Source organism: Silene latifolia, chromosome 6 (genome assembly GCF_048544455.1).
Source record: "Silene latifolia isolate original U9 population chromosome 6, ASM4854445v1, whole genome shotgun sequence".
NCBI classification, from domain to species: Eukaryota; Viridiplantae; Streptophyta; class Magnoliopsida; order Caryophyllales; family Caryophyllaceae; genus Silene; species Silene latifolia.
In genome coordinates this window covers 20,831,960-20,846,718 of record NC_133531.1, presented here as the reverse complement: position 1 = coordinate 20,846,718, position 14,759 = coordinate 20,831,960, and the positions used below count along the sequence as shown (strand labels likewise).

The 14,759-nt window shown below is 38.4% G+C and overlaps 1 protein-coding gene and 1 pseudogene across 1 annotated transcript; one reads left to right on the top strand and one right to left on the bottom strand.

Moving 5' to 3' along the window:
• Positions 1–9,158, top strand: LOC141586499 (chaperone protein dnaJ A6, chloroplastic-like). Its single transcript, XM_074407748.1, has 8 exons — positions 1–230; positions 1,566–1,710; positions 2,530–2,671; positions 2,764–2,821; positions 4,760–4,802; positions 7,767–7,815; positions 7,946–8,026; positions 8,131–9,158. Exons 2-8 carry the CDS (start codon positions 1,607–1,609, stop codon positions 8,977–8,979), a joined length of 1,326 nt encoding a protein of 441 aa, XP_074263849.1. The 5' UTR covers positions 1–230; positions 1,566–1,606; the 3' UTR covers positions 8,980–9,158.
• A 244-nt stretch (positions 9,159–9,402) lies between these two features.
• On the bottom strand, positions 9,403–12,322 carry LOC141586498 (butanoate--CoA ligase AAE1-like; annotated as a pseudogene).
• Positions 12,323–14,759: the final 2,437 nt, after the last annotated feature.

Here is a 14,759-nt window from a genome sequence, read left to right as displayed (position 1 = left end):
GTAGTAAATAGACAACTAAAGTAAAGTGAAGGCAGTCAAGTAGACACATCGGTTGGGTAACAATTTTAGTGCCTTCCCTAGTTCATCTTCTCACAACCTCACGCTCTATTTCTCCTACCATTCTCATATCATATCCCTCCCTTAAACCTCCTCTCCCTCTCATCCACCGGCAGCCGCCGGTAATCCCCATTCCGCCACCGTCTACCCGCCCTTTTGTATATCCATTTCCGGTATAACTAACTCTTTACTAATCTTGCTTACTTTTTTTTTTTTTTTTTTATATATCTAATTTTGTCTTCTAATTATTACTTTCGCTTTTATTTTGTTCCCCTTTATTTGCCTTAATTTGCGTACTCAATTTTGTTGAGCCTGGGTTCGATATTTTAAGGGGCGAACTAGTAATGTACTCCAAGGGGTCCTGTTCATTTGTTTACCTTTTTTATTCTTTGCGCAGGTTCTTTAATCATAGGTAAACAAATGAATGGGACGGAGGGATTAATAGTGTAAGTTTTGATATTTTAAGAGGCGAACTAGTAATATAAACCCTAATTGTCATAGTTTAGATAAATCGGTTTAGTGGCGATTTGAAGATAGGGGACTAAACGTAGATTGGATATTTTTAAAGGCGAACTATTAATTTAGTAGTGTAAGTTTTGGGTATTTTAAGGGGTGTACTAGCAACATAAACCCTAATTTTCATAGTCTAGATAAATGGGATTGGTGGCGATTTGAAGATAGGGGGTTATACATATAAACTAGTTTTAATCCCGTGCAAAAAATGCACGGTATTTTTAATAATGGACTTTTACTAAGAAACTTGAATAGAGTAATCATCACGTTCATAAATACACTAAGCTAGATATGAAAAATACATTACTCTGCAAAGATTGAAGAGTAAAATCACATTATATTATTTGTATTTAGAAATTGATTTTCCTTTTGCAAGTTACTTTTATTTGTTGACTTAAATTTGTACAAAATTAAAAGTATATTTTTTGTTGGGTATTGGAAAGTAATTTATTAAAATTTAATGTGTTAATATAATAATGCAACGTTGGTATAGTGTTTTGTAAAACTTAGTGAATATACATATAAATTTGTAAAACTAAACGCGTAAAAGAAATGAACTGAAATTAATTTATTTGTTCTTTCAAATGGTCCCCACCACTAACAAAACAAATGCATTTTTTCCTAAAATCTCTCGACCAATCAAAAAGCTTAAAAAAACTCAGCTTTTATACTATGTAGATTGGATTAGTGGCGATTTTGGTTATACATAGATTGGATATTGTTAGGGCGAACTAGTAATGTACTGGAACAATCATTTGCTTACCTTTGATTAAAATATCACTAACAAAGAATAGAGAAGGTAAATAAAAGGAGGGAATAGAGGGTAGTTTGGGAAAAGAGTGAAAATTCTGGCTGAAGTTTATATTTTTCGTTTCCTGGGTGTGGTTTAACGTTTGCTAGCCTTCTTGCTCCGCCACTAAATGAGCGTTATGTGAACTTACGCTATGCACAATAATCCTAATTCCTAACCGGCAAATTGCATTGTCAATTTGTAGGATTTCGGAGAAGAAGTTGTGTTGATTGTAGGTGGGATTTAATGGCCATCTCACCTTGTGGAACTACATGGGCAGCTCAATGGGGTGTTTGCACCCTATCCGTGCCAAAAAATTCTTTGAACAAAATATCGGCTGTTCATTATAGGTAAGAAATGTGTTCATGGTATTCAAAGTATTCAAAATACATTTTCTGTTACTCCCAATTTTGGTCACTTTTCAAAATTCTGGTGCTAGCAACCCTGTGTTCACCAATGTGACTTAATGATAGTTGACTGATTTGATTTGAGTAGCATGTCTTGCTGTGAGGAACAATCAGGTGTTAGCTAGATTATTTCAAACATCCCTGGGCAATTTGGAGGTGCAATTGTCGGGGGCATGAGTTGCACCCGAGGGCTAAGTTACATGCACGTTCAATTGGCTTTTCTTTTCTCTCACCTTTACCTTGTTTCTTTTGCTGCTGTATGTCAGAATGTTAGCTTGAAACCCAACACAGAAGTTTTAGGACTAACACAACTTCACATTTACTTAAACGAGATGGGGTCACATGATTGCTTTTTTGAGACCACTCCATTTGTTATTACAACAACAACAACAATTAGTAAAATTATGACCCCAATAAACTAGTCGGGTTATCGGATTTGCTCAACTCTTTAGGGCGTATCCTGAATCGAATACTACATATTTGTATTGAATTAGGCAACTATTGGCCCAGTGCATTAAGGGCTCTGCAAATGGTTGTTAACACCATAACTCCGTTTATCCACTACTTATCTGTAAGGAGTTTATCTCACATCTTTATTTTGTTAGGGATAATGACTGGGTAAGCATATATAGTCTTCTCTCATCCATGCGATGTTGAGTTGCTCTCCTGTGTTCACCTAGCATATTGATTTTCTTCCTGTTGGTCATTTAATTTTCTGTGTTTAAATGTGACACTTTGGCTGCATTGTGCTTATGGCTGCAGTGGTCCAAGAAAAATAAGAGCGATGCAATCATTGAGTTCGAGCATCTTCTCTCCTGAACCCTTGCGTTTGTTGTTTAATTTGAGTTCTGCTCGAAGTCAATGCAATAAAAGGGGTGCCCGTTTCATTGTTAGGGCTGATTCAGTGAGTAACTCCTTTTTAAATAAGTCCTCTTCTTTTTGTTTGGTTAAATATTTTTTTCCTTCTACATGTGTTAATATTTTATTATTGTACAGGACTATTACTCTGTACTTGGAGTATCTAAAAATGCCAGCAAATCAGAAATAAAAAGTGGTGAGTTGTAGCTTTCTTTTCTTCTTTTTGCTAAAAGAGCATATTTGAACTTAGAGAAGCTGGCTGATGTATTCCTCATTAACTTTGAACCATGCTTCCCTAGATTTTGGATGCAAATTTTTAGTTGGGGTGAAACTTGTACAAAGTACGTTTGAATGGTAGGGCTATCTAATTTCAGAAATTGACTTTTAAGATATCAAAAGATTCTGAATGACCTGCTAGAACTAATAGGACAAACCTTTCAAATTTATTCTTTTCTTGCAATTGGTTTTTGCATGTGCCAGTGAGCAAAGAAAAACCAACTTATATGGATTATAGAGGTCTCCTTGTCAAAGACTTACACATATTAGGGTCTTCATTGATCAAGTATGTAGGCGTACTAAGTAAGATGGTTCGGGATTTATTGCACCAGAATGTGGTGTCCTCTTGTAAGAGTGAGTCTTGAGGACTCTTTTGTCTAATATTGGGTCATGTAATTTGGTAGGTACTCTGTTGTAGCATTTTTTGTGTCCGCAGTGGATGCTGTCAGAGACTCAAAGGTAGAGCCATAAAATATAAATAAGTTTCTTAGTCAAAATAATTTGGCCATCATTTAGATTCAGTATGTAGCAGTATTAAGGCACTTTGGGATTTTTAATCCAGAATCTAGTATCCTCTTGTGAGAGATTGTGGGCCTTGAGGATTTAATAGAGTTTTAAGCCTAATAGAGGTGATGAAATTTGGTAAATACTCTGTTCTAGCATTTTTAGTGGTCCTCACACCCCATAAAATCTAAGTTAAGTTTCTAAAATAAAATAAATTTTTTAACAGTGATGTAAATTATCAGTAGCCAAGTGAAAGTGGCAGGACTTTTGTAATAATTGTGCAGGTGAATGGTTTTATTTTTCAAATTTGGTAGTGATCTCCGTAAAGGTTGTTATTAAAATCGGGTGGCAGAATGATTTGATTTTTTTTAATAAATTTTTTATTTGCTGTTGGTAAAATTCTACATTGATATCAAACGTGTTGGCTACTGGAAACAGGATTTTTCCTCCATTGATGAGATGAAATGTTGAAATGACTAAGTTATGAAATATGTTGTTCGAGAAGTGCTTGAGAGGAGTGAAGGTTTAAGTTCAGTGCTTAGCTGCTTGTTTAGGCACTTGTGGTGATATGTGCTCTCTCAACCTCAAGAGTTTGTATTTCATCATTGTGGTATTATCTGTAGTCTGAAACTCTGGCCTGTTACAGACTTGAAGTACACCTTGGATACCGAAAATTAGTATGGCTGAACTTGGTCACTGATATTCAATAAATTTTATGTTGATTTCATTCTGTCTCTTTCTTGATGTGGAGGGAGGATCGGGATTCAGGAGGCATGACTCACAAGTGTCAATACTTTTGCTTAATCTTAATATTGGTTGCCACTTGAGCGTTACAACTATTATTTCAACTACTCTTGTTGTTTGAGACTTTGGGTGGATATCTCTCTGTCGTTGATGGTGCTGCTAGACTGTTAGTTGTGTAGGTAGCAGAGTGGAACTTGAGTGTTCGTTTAGCGTGGCCATAATTTGGGATTGATGTTAATAGTCTAACTCAGATTTGCTGAAAAGATTGGCTTTTATGCTGAGTTCCTGGATTTTTTTGAATTTTTTGCATAAAGAACATGGTTGGAAAACATATAAAGGAATGGCTGGATTGATCTGATGCATGCTATGATTTGTGTATGTAGTCAGTGGAATCTTGGTGACCTAAAATCTGTCGCCTGCCATCTTCCGTACCCATGTTATTTGTTTGTTTTTGAAAATAATTCAATCTAATAGAAGTATAGAGCTGCTTCAGTATTCCAGTACATTATGTTACTGTTATCAACATTGTTATATACTTGTATTTTATTTATTTGCTTGATATTAGGAAAGCATTTGCTTCTATATGAATACAGTGTTATTTCTGTTACAGCTTACAGGAAGCTTGCAAGGAGTTATCATCCTGATGTAAATAAGTAAGTTTGCTTCTCAATTCCGCTACTTCCACTTCAATGAAACACTTTATTTTTTAATTATTTGATGCATAAGGTTGTGAGTCTTGCGACAGTAGAAGGCATGTATCCAGAGTCTCCTATGTTTGATGCTGTTCTATCTTTGCTTGTTTTATGTTTTAGAATGACTTTATGATATTTTGGACCTAGATTACACTAAATTTGATTTTGTTTAAATCGAACATGTTTACGGACAGAATCGTTTGTTTAGAATCAGAGAGATCTTAAATGAGCAAATTGTGCTGGTCCTTAGGAGTTGGGATCTAGGTTACATGGAAGTGGATTTTGACATGAGCAGACGATTGTTAAAAACATTTGACTTTATGACTTGTTTCATAAGTTTTGAATTAGTTAACGTTTGGAAACGATGAATTGATTTTATTTTCATAATTTTAATTGTAGAATTTTGAATGTTCTAATTCAACTCCAAATTCAATCTCATAACCCATTTGGAGATCACGTTGAATTCAATTCCAAATTTCAATTTCTCAATGATGTTTGGGAAACCAATGGAAGTGGAATTAGAATTGGGCGAGTCAAGTCTAGGTCGAGGTCACCATTTTTGAAAAAAAAACTCAAATTCATTAGAAACGAAAAATATTGGGACGGAAAATAGCAGCCGGAAAAACATCAAAAAGAAAAGTACTGCGGCGGAATTTGCGTCGCTTACAAAAGTCTACTATGAGGTAGAAATTTGCGAGCCTCAAATTTTAACTAGGTTGGGTTTGATAAGGAACTGAGCCCAATTCCAAATTCTAAGGTTACCCAAACGCTTGAAATGTCTCAATTACGGAATTCAATTCCAATACTAAGTTCCCAAACATATTGAAATTCTCAAGTGCGGAATTCAATTCCAATTCTAAGTTCCCAAACATACCATTAAGCAATTTATTTTAATTAAAATGAAAGATAAACTTTAGGAGAAACTGATGTATAAAGTTAAGGCAAAACAATGAATATGAATCTATAATAAGAGTAGGAGTATCTCAAACGTATAGTTATCTCTGACATAGTAAAATTTCAAATGAAACTTAAACACATATAACAAGTACTGTATCAAACTGCCAGTACAAGACATAGGCATTTGGATTTGGCTACCTTGTGCTTTGTCATTTTTGATAACACCAACTAAAAGATTCCTCTGATTTATTGTGTATGTTGCGTTAGCATTAGGAGTGGTGTAGTCGTCGGATTGTGGCGGTGAGCCATGACTCATGAGGGGCAGTTATGGTTGGTTATTGGTGTATAATTCAGTATTGCGATATAAAGTAGTCCTAAATAAAGCTCTTTTATAACCGCGTAAATCACATTGGAGTAAAAAGAAATCCCCCAAAATATGGTAAATGTAGCGTCATACTGTAAGGGAGAAGGAGCGAAGTCTTAACTACCACACACGCTACTACCGTGAAGTCGTCGGTATTTCACCGATCTCCTACCCGAATGAGGCCGGTGCTCGTTTGCGCGTGTGTGACGAATCTTAAGTCGCCGTCATGTCTTGCCCTCCTCTAGTATAGTTACCGCTTTCATGCGCCCATTTGTTCCCTTCTTTGCCACTACCACTCCTCCCTATTACTTTCCCTATTCATGTGACCAGATTTTTTTAATATCACTTAGAGTCAAAACTAATTGAGTCATACTGTAAAAGCAACTCAAAACCAAAAGTAACCATGTAAATTTAGGTTAACTATAATTCAAACAAACTCAATTCTTCTTCGTAAGTAACAAGGATGTGGTGGAGATGATAGTTAGAGGAGGAAGCTGTGGCCTCAACCATGACTAACTTTACCCTCGCTTTCGTGAAAGGAAGGTTGGATGAGGAGAGAGCAACGAGGACGAGGATGGTTAGGTCTGAAGATTAAATGGAAGGTGAGAGAGAGAGAGAGACAGTCATATATTCTTTTGTCGGTTCCTCTGTTACCCCAACTCTCCGACATGTGTCGAGTGTCGGACACGGCTATTTTGTGCAATTTTTTGGTCTCAAATGAAGTGTCAAAATGTCGTGTCGGTGTTGACACGATAGGTGTTTGACACGTGACACGGCAGCTAAGTGAAGTGTCGGAGTAACATAGGTCGTTTTTGTCGCGAGGCTCTGACTATTACAAGCTGTCTCAGTCACAGGGTTGGTAGTTAACTAGTTACTAGTAAGGCTAAGCGGTGTTTGAGTGTGGGGAGTGTTATACCAGAGTAGAATCAGTAGATGTAAGGGGCTCACTTTATGGCGTGGTCATAGGCTGTGTGGAGGCTCGCTGTCTAGATGTTTTTGAGAATGATTATAAGCAATTGGTATTGATCAACCATTGTGCTTGTGAGATTTAGTTGGAGATGGAGGTGACGAGGATGATGGATCATGAAATGGTGGGTGTGGGAGAGGAGAATCTGGAGATGCGGAGCACTGTGGCCCGTGGAAGGTTGGTTAATTTGAATTTCAATGCAGGAGTTAAGGTGGAGAGTGGGACATGTATTTGGATGATTTTGAGGAATTGGAGATGTGAGTAGTGTCGCAGTGAACAGGTCTGTATTGCATGATTTACCATCTATGAAAGTTGTGTCAGGAAGTTGGGACGACTTCAGAAAAAAGGCGATTAACAAATTAAAAATTCCTGTTGATCAGTTGAAATTGCTGAAGTTTAATTTCGCTTGGCTTTAGGATTATCGTGTGACTTGTGAGGTAGTTTATGACTTCTTTGGGAGGTTTGATTTCTTTGTATGTACTGGTATGGATACTGGTCTCTCACAATTAATGTAGGTACACTGTTCCGAATATTATATGCTTCCAAGATTTTTTGCTCAACCAGGAGTTTGTCGGTCATTCTATGCTACCTTTGTTAGTTATCATGATGAAAAAATGAGCTTATTACCACCATGTGACCTCAATTTTTAATTAATAATTTCTATAATCTTAATTTGTCCCTTACACTTCTTATGTAGGGAGCCTGGAGCCGAAGAGAAATTCAAGGAGATTAGTAATGCTTATGAGGTATCGTGATGTTTTCTTCCGTTTTAGTTTGCTTTACTTGCCTTTGTCTCCCTAATCCCTAGATTACTGTCATTCCTATTGTTTACGAGCTTATAGACATAGTTTGCTGAGAACTGTGTGATTCCCTTAGGTGTTGTCCGATGATGAGAAGAAGTCCATATATGATAGATTTGGGGAGGCTGGATTAAAAGGATCTGGGCCTGGCATGGGAGTAAGTCGTCAATTTGCCTTTTTTCTCCTTTTTCACTCTGTTTTTGAAATGGTTCGATTATGTTGTTTTAATGTTCGCGGCACAACGTTCTATTATTCAAACAGGATTTCTCCAACCCATTTGACCTATTCGAGTCTATATTTGACCTTGGTGGTATGAATATGGGTGGTATGGGAGGAAGAGGCTCAAGAAACAGAGCCACGGAAGGTGAAGACCAACTTTACAATCTGGTCTTAAATTTCAAAGAAGCTATTTTCGGGGTAGAGAAGACTATTGAGGTAAGTCGACTTGAGAGTTGTGGCACTTGCAATGGCTCGGGCGCCAAACCCGGTACCAATTCAACAAAATGCAACACGTGCGGAGGTCAAGGTCAAGTTGTCTCTTCGGCTAGAACCCCGCTTGGTGTTTTCCAACAGGTTTCTACTTGCTCCGCGTGTGGTGGAACTGGGGAAACCTTCACACCATGCAACACGTGTGGAGGCGACGGTAGAGTTAAGAAATCAAAGCGTACCAACCTGAAGGTGCCTGCTGGTGTTGATGCAGGCAGCAGGTTGAGAGTAAAGGGCGAGGGTAATGCCGGAAGGAAAGGTGGGCCCTCCGGTGACCTTTTTGTCGTCATCGATGTAATTCCCGATCCCGTTTTAAAAAGGGACGACACGAATATTCTTTACTCGTGTAAGGTGTCTTATATCGATGCCATCCTTGGGACCACAATGAAGGTCCCAACAGTCGACGGGACAGTCGACCTAAAGATACCTCCCGGTACACAACCCGGGACTACTTTGGTAATGGCAAAGAAAGGTGTGCCGATGTTGAATAAACCAAACATAAGAGGCGATCAGCTGGTACGAGTGCAGGTTGAAATACCGAAGAGACTTAGTGATGAAGAGAAGAAGCTCATTGAAGAGCTATCTAATTTAAATAAGGCAAAAGCGCCCAACAGTAAAAGATAGCCTTGTATTGACGGAAAGACGGTTGCGGTTTATACCCCTTTCCGTTGCAAAGGGGACTGAGATAGTTTTGCGTAGGTGATTTTGGTCTATGTATTTTATTGTACAAACATTTGAAAGGGATTTTTTTGATATGATAACTTGAGAAGAAAATAATTCACTATTGACACGAACATTTAAAACCGTCTTACATAATAATTTGTGTTTTTATAAGTTGCCTCACGACAAAGTAATGTAGATTACTTGAGATAAATAATCGAATTAGTAAAGAGGTTTTAAGATTTTATTATGTTTGAAAATTGGAATCAAAGTATCTTCATTGAATAGTATTTTTTTTTTTCCGAGTAAGGCTCCCTTAAGTTGCCCTTGTTGCAGCTATATGCCTATAGTGACTGTTATTGGATGATAAGTGGATAATAACGGATGTGAAAGATCAAATTATCTATTAAAAACATGTCTAATATAGCAGGGTAAACAACTAAATGAAATTCAAAAAATGGAAGTTAAATAAATGAGACGGAGGCAGAGTAAATAGTTGATCAATAGCATTGGTTGAAGGCTTTATAACCCCTTCAAAGTTTGCTGGCATTGCTACGAGAAAGGCTCCCCATGGCCTTCGCTTTCTCCTTGAGAACAAATTTCTGAGTCTTCCCAGTTGAAGTCTTTGGTAGCTTCTCGAACACAACTGTTCGAGGAACCATATATCGAGGAAGATGATCTCTACAAAATGTAATCATATCTTCAACCCTAACATGGCTATGACCGCTCTTGAGCTCGATAAATGCACAGACTGTCTCACCCCAGTGATCATCTGGGCGACCCACGACAGCAGCATCTACAACAGCAGGGTGATTAAATATTACAGACTCAACCTCAATTGTGCTTATATTTTCTCCCCCAGATATTATTATGTCCTTAGCACGGTCTTTTAACTCGATATATCCATCGGGATGTTTAACTCCCAAATCTCCAGTGTGAAACCATCCGCCCGAAAAGCCTCCCAGGTTGCCTTCGATCATTCAAGTATCCATTCATGACAGTGTTGCCTCTAAACATGACCTCACCCATTGTTCTTCCATCGGAAGGCGCACTTTCCATGGTGACCGGATGCTTCACATCAACTTCCTCCATTCCGATATGGTGGACTCCTTGTCGCGCCTTCATCTTTGCTTGTTCATGTGGAGGCAAGGCATTCCACTCGGGCTTCAATGCACAAAATGTACCTGATAGCAGCAGTAAACGAAATTCAAGAAAATGAGTTCTTTTGAGATCCATCATTGGAACCTTTCCAATATAGCGATTAGGTCAGTTCATGTCTTTTCGGAACCTTTACAAATTCTAAGCGACTTGATTAGGTCAATTTGGGTTTGCAATCATTTTGTTTTATTCTGTTTTAGTCTACTTCGGGTTTCAGGTCAAGTTATTCAGATTGTTTAGTTTTGTCAGGTCTATTGTAAACTATAAATTCCATACTGTCATTTATTTTTCTGAAATCTCTGAAATCTGAATGCAAATTCATTATTTTCTGGAAACTTTTGGGTCATGTGTGTGTGTCTGCCATTGATACCTGGTCCATAAGTTTCGGTCAGACCATAAGCATGGATCGCCACAAAACCCATCTCTTCCATTTTAAAGAGCACCTGTGGAGGAGGCGGAGCTGCGCCAATCATAGCAGCTACCTTTCCCGGAAAAGGCTTCTTCTGATCAGCCCGTGCATTTATCATCATGCTTAACACGGTGGGTGCACCTCCCATGTGCGTTACCTTGTGCTCAGCAATGTTACTGAATATTCCATTTGCAGTAACATTTCTCAAGCATATGTTTGTGCCGCCTCGAGCTGCCAGGCCCCACGTCAGGCACCAACCATTGCAATGAAACATGGGGACGGTCCACAAATAGACCGTTATGGAACCCATCTCGTTCAGGATGACTGTAGCTAGCGAGTTCAAATACGCACCCCTGTGGCTATAAATCACCCCTTTTGGCCTTGAGGTTGTCCCTGAAGTGTAATTTAAGGAAATGGGCTGTAACTCGTCTTTTGGTTTCTGAATTTCAAAATCGGACTTTCCTGTCAGTAGAAGACTATCATATTCCAGCCTTACTGAGGAAGGCATGGAGTATCCAACACCAACTGACTGCTTATCGATAACTAAGATGATTCGAGGAAGGTTAGAAGTGGCTTTGGACATAATACCGATTGCTTTATGAACTACTTCAAAGAACTGGGCATCAACGAAAATAAGTTTGGCGCTGGAATGTTTTAGCAAGACTGACACCATGGCAGGGTCATGACGAATATTAAGGGTGCATAAAACTCCGCCAGCCATGGGAACCGCAAAGTGCAGCTCATACATTGCCGGAATGTTAGGAATGAATGCAGCGACCTGAAAAAAACAGTCCGTCTTGCTTCAGACCGCAAGTTCCGTCTGAAACAATAAGACCTCTCATGTGCTTTCCCACTCACTCCCTAAATGGGTTTTTTGTGAGAGGAAACGGTATCCGTCTTACTATTTCAGACGGATTTTGCGGTCTAAATAAGAATTTGTGGAAAAAAAAGACAGATGGAGTAAAAAACGATGCATACTTCCCTCTCCATCCCATTTATATTTTCCACTCGATTTTTTTTTTTTTTGGACAGTAAGATAAAAATAACTTACAATGTCTCAAACTCTCAATCGATACCGAGTAAGCTATTCGACTAAGTAGCACCAGAAAAACTTGTGCGCGAAAGTTCTATTGCTCTCATGGTTCTACCCGTCCAGAAGCGGATTACACCAGACAGTGCAAAAAAAGAACTGAGATCCCAACTCAGAACCGCGACTTTACCAGCTGAATTAGTGAGTTGATTGAATTGGAAAAAAAAATAATAAAAAAAGGGTAAAAGGGAACTCACAACATCTCCAGATGAGATACCCAAGAGAGAAAGAGCAGAAGCAAGCTGAGTACACCTTTCTAAAGTCTGTCCCCAAGTATAATGAACATTTCCATAGATGACGGACAGTCGGTCTCTATACACTACTGCTGCTCTCTCCAGGAAGCTGATTGGAGAGAGCGGCACATAGTTCGCTGAGCAACGCACCACTCCTTCCATCTTTGCAACCGAAGCTAGAGAACCAAGTTGATGATTATAGATAAGCTATATATCCTGAGCTTGGAGCAAAGTTAAGAAGTCACCCACTATATATCGCGGTTCGCGGTAATAGTGGCACAAATGTAGTTTCGTTTTCAAAAGGAGACCAAGACTTGTGGCTTTTTGGTTCTTGGTTGTCGCGTAGTAATGCAATTCTCGACACAATTTTCATTATAGATCATCCGAAAGCACCTCTCAAAAATATTCACACAAGGTAAGGTCTGTAAGTCCGTTTTTCTTAAGACCATTGCTTTTGGTCTGAAATAAGACGGGTAACATGTCATCATTTTACAATAAAATGTTATTTTTTGATAACTTGTTCACATCATTTTCAGGGTAAAAAAATGACACCTCTAGTCATAACATTTTGTGAATTAATTGGTTACATTTTCTCAAAAAATGACAACATTTTATCCGTCTGACAAATAAGACCAAAAGTGTCGGTCTGAAACAAGAATTTGATCTCAAATCAAACTATAAAGGCAGCATTATGGTCTTTTGTGGAACACAAATTCTCATTATAGATGGACACTATCCGTCTATACGTATAGACGGATACCATTTTTCCTCACAAAATACCCATTTGCCATAAAGTGGAAAGCACATGGGGGGTGTCCCACCTTGTCCCCCAACCCATTTTATTAGAAGTCTTTACCCGTCTGTTCGCCTCACCCGTCTATACCAAGACCTATTGTTTGTGGAAAGTGGAGGACCCACAAGGCCACAACAGAAAAAGCACATAAATGATTTAGGGGAATATAGCAAAGTTTAACTAATTTTCCACCATGTAATTATGATGAGAGTAATTGATAAGCATTACCTACATGAAACGGAAAATATACGTGGTGTCCCGAGGTTTGATATTTTGTCCAAAATACTCAATTTTTTTTATCCTCGAAACTTTAAGAGGCCATAATTCGTGTTTACGAGCTCATAAAGTGACGATTTTCTTTTTCAAATGGATCATCTTTCCGAGAACTACGACTTAAAAAAAAGAATAGGATATTTTAGAAAAATGTCAAACCTCAAGTACACCGCATGCATTTTTCATTATTTGAAACATTGTGACCCATGAGGTCATCATCATTATTACCCCTTGCATTATAGAAGCATAAATTTGTGTTTAAGGCAGATATATCTATTTTAAATAATATAACGGGTCAAATAGATTGAGAGAATGACGAACTCTTGTCCAAATTTGGGTAATATTTAACCCATTTTACATTTAAGCCGGATATAGCCGTTTTATGCTCATTCCTCCTCACCCTACCACTTTGTAAACTGGTGAGGTGAAAGTTGTAATTGTATTTCCGAAACATTAAGGCAGCGTAAACTATTAGGTGAGACAGCCAAAAACGAATACCCGAACTTTCTTATTAAACCGAGGGACTTTTAGATACATTTATTAACTTTTAACAAAAAAAAAAAATCAGTCTATCACACCCTAATATTGATTATAACAACTCATACATGAGGCTTATAAGCGTCAAATATGACAGCTGTAATCGAATTTTTTGGTTAAATGGGGTTATTTTGACAAATTAATTTGCATTTTAGAGTCGGATTCAAACTATTTAAAGTCAATGGGTCCACATCATCAGTTTAATTTTTTTTCCTGTTTTTAAGTGAAGTCACTAGAAACAATAGCATTTTTAGTCTTTGTAAAGTGGCTCAACTTTCACTAAAAGAAAACAAGGTAAAGGCGTCTACAGTAGACGACTGTCAAAACAGTCGCCAATTTGGCGACAAAAAAAAAAGGCGGGCGACGGAAAACATCGCCTATTTGGCGACTATAGCTTTTTATCCGAAAATTTGTAGAAAATTCACGGGCGACGTCATATTATCCATTTTGGCGACCAAAAACCGTCGCCAAAAATAGCGACCATTACCCGTCGCCAAATTGGGACCACAAAACGTCGCCAATTCTGAGGTTTTGGAGGTGACGTGGAGTGTTATATGGCGACTAATGACAGTCGCTAAATTGGCGACTAGACAGTCGCCAAATTTGGCGACGAGTTTCTGTCGCCCGCTTTAAAAAATTCCGTCGTCAAATTTGGCGACGAAGCCCCGTCGCCAAAAGCGACCTAACCTAGCTACGAAGTGCGGGCGACGGGCCTTAGTCACTATATTCTTAATGGCGACTGTTCTCAGTCGCCTTATATGGTCGCCTTTGACCTTATTTGTTGTAGTGTTTTAAGAGAAGGAAAAGCGATGAAGCCGCTGGATTTCCCAGCGGTTTTACTCTTTCTTGGTTTGCAAACATGCCTTTAACTCTTCTACATTATAATCAAACACCAAAACCCATCTTCCTCCTTCCTCTCCGGCACCCACATACCTCCTTCCTCCCTGCCGCCACCACCAACGCCTAAACCTTACCTCTCCTTCCTCTCCGCCGCCACCACCACCACCACCACCAACAACAACAACAAAAATAAGCAACAACAAATCTGGGTTTTTTAATTAGGCCTAAAAATTCTCCAAAAGACCTTCTCAATTTGCAAAATCAATACTCATTTTCATTAATGAAGATGGAAAAGCTTGTGAGTTTTTTAATTTTTTCGATTTTGTTTTGTTTTCATTCAATGTGAGGAGGAACAATGTAAGAATGGATGTGTCTGGATTATATTTATAATACATTTTTGAGGAGGAACAC

Bases quoted from the DNA above. Each gene is read 5' to 3' on its own strand.
- LOC141586499 (XM_074407748.1), top strand. From the start codon at position 1,607: ATGGCCATCTCACCTTGTGGAACTACATGGGCAGCTCAATGGGGTGTT. The intron at 1,711-2,529 runs GTAAGAAATGTG...TTATGGCTGCAG, and splicing joins ATATCGGCTGTTCATTATAG to TGGTCCAAGAAAAATAAGAG. The intron at 2,672-2,763 runs GTGAGTAACTCC...ATTATTGTACAG, and splicing joins TCATTGTTAGGGCTGATTCA to GACTATTACTCTGTACTTGG.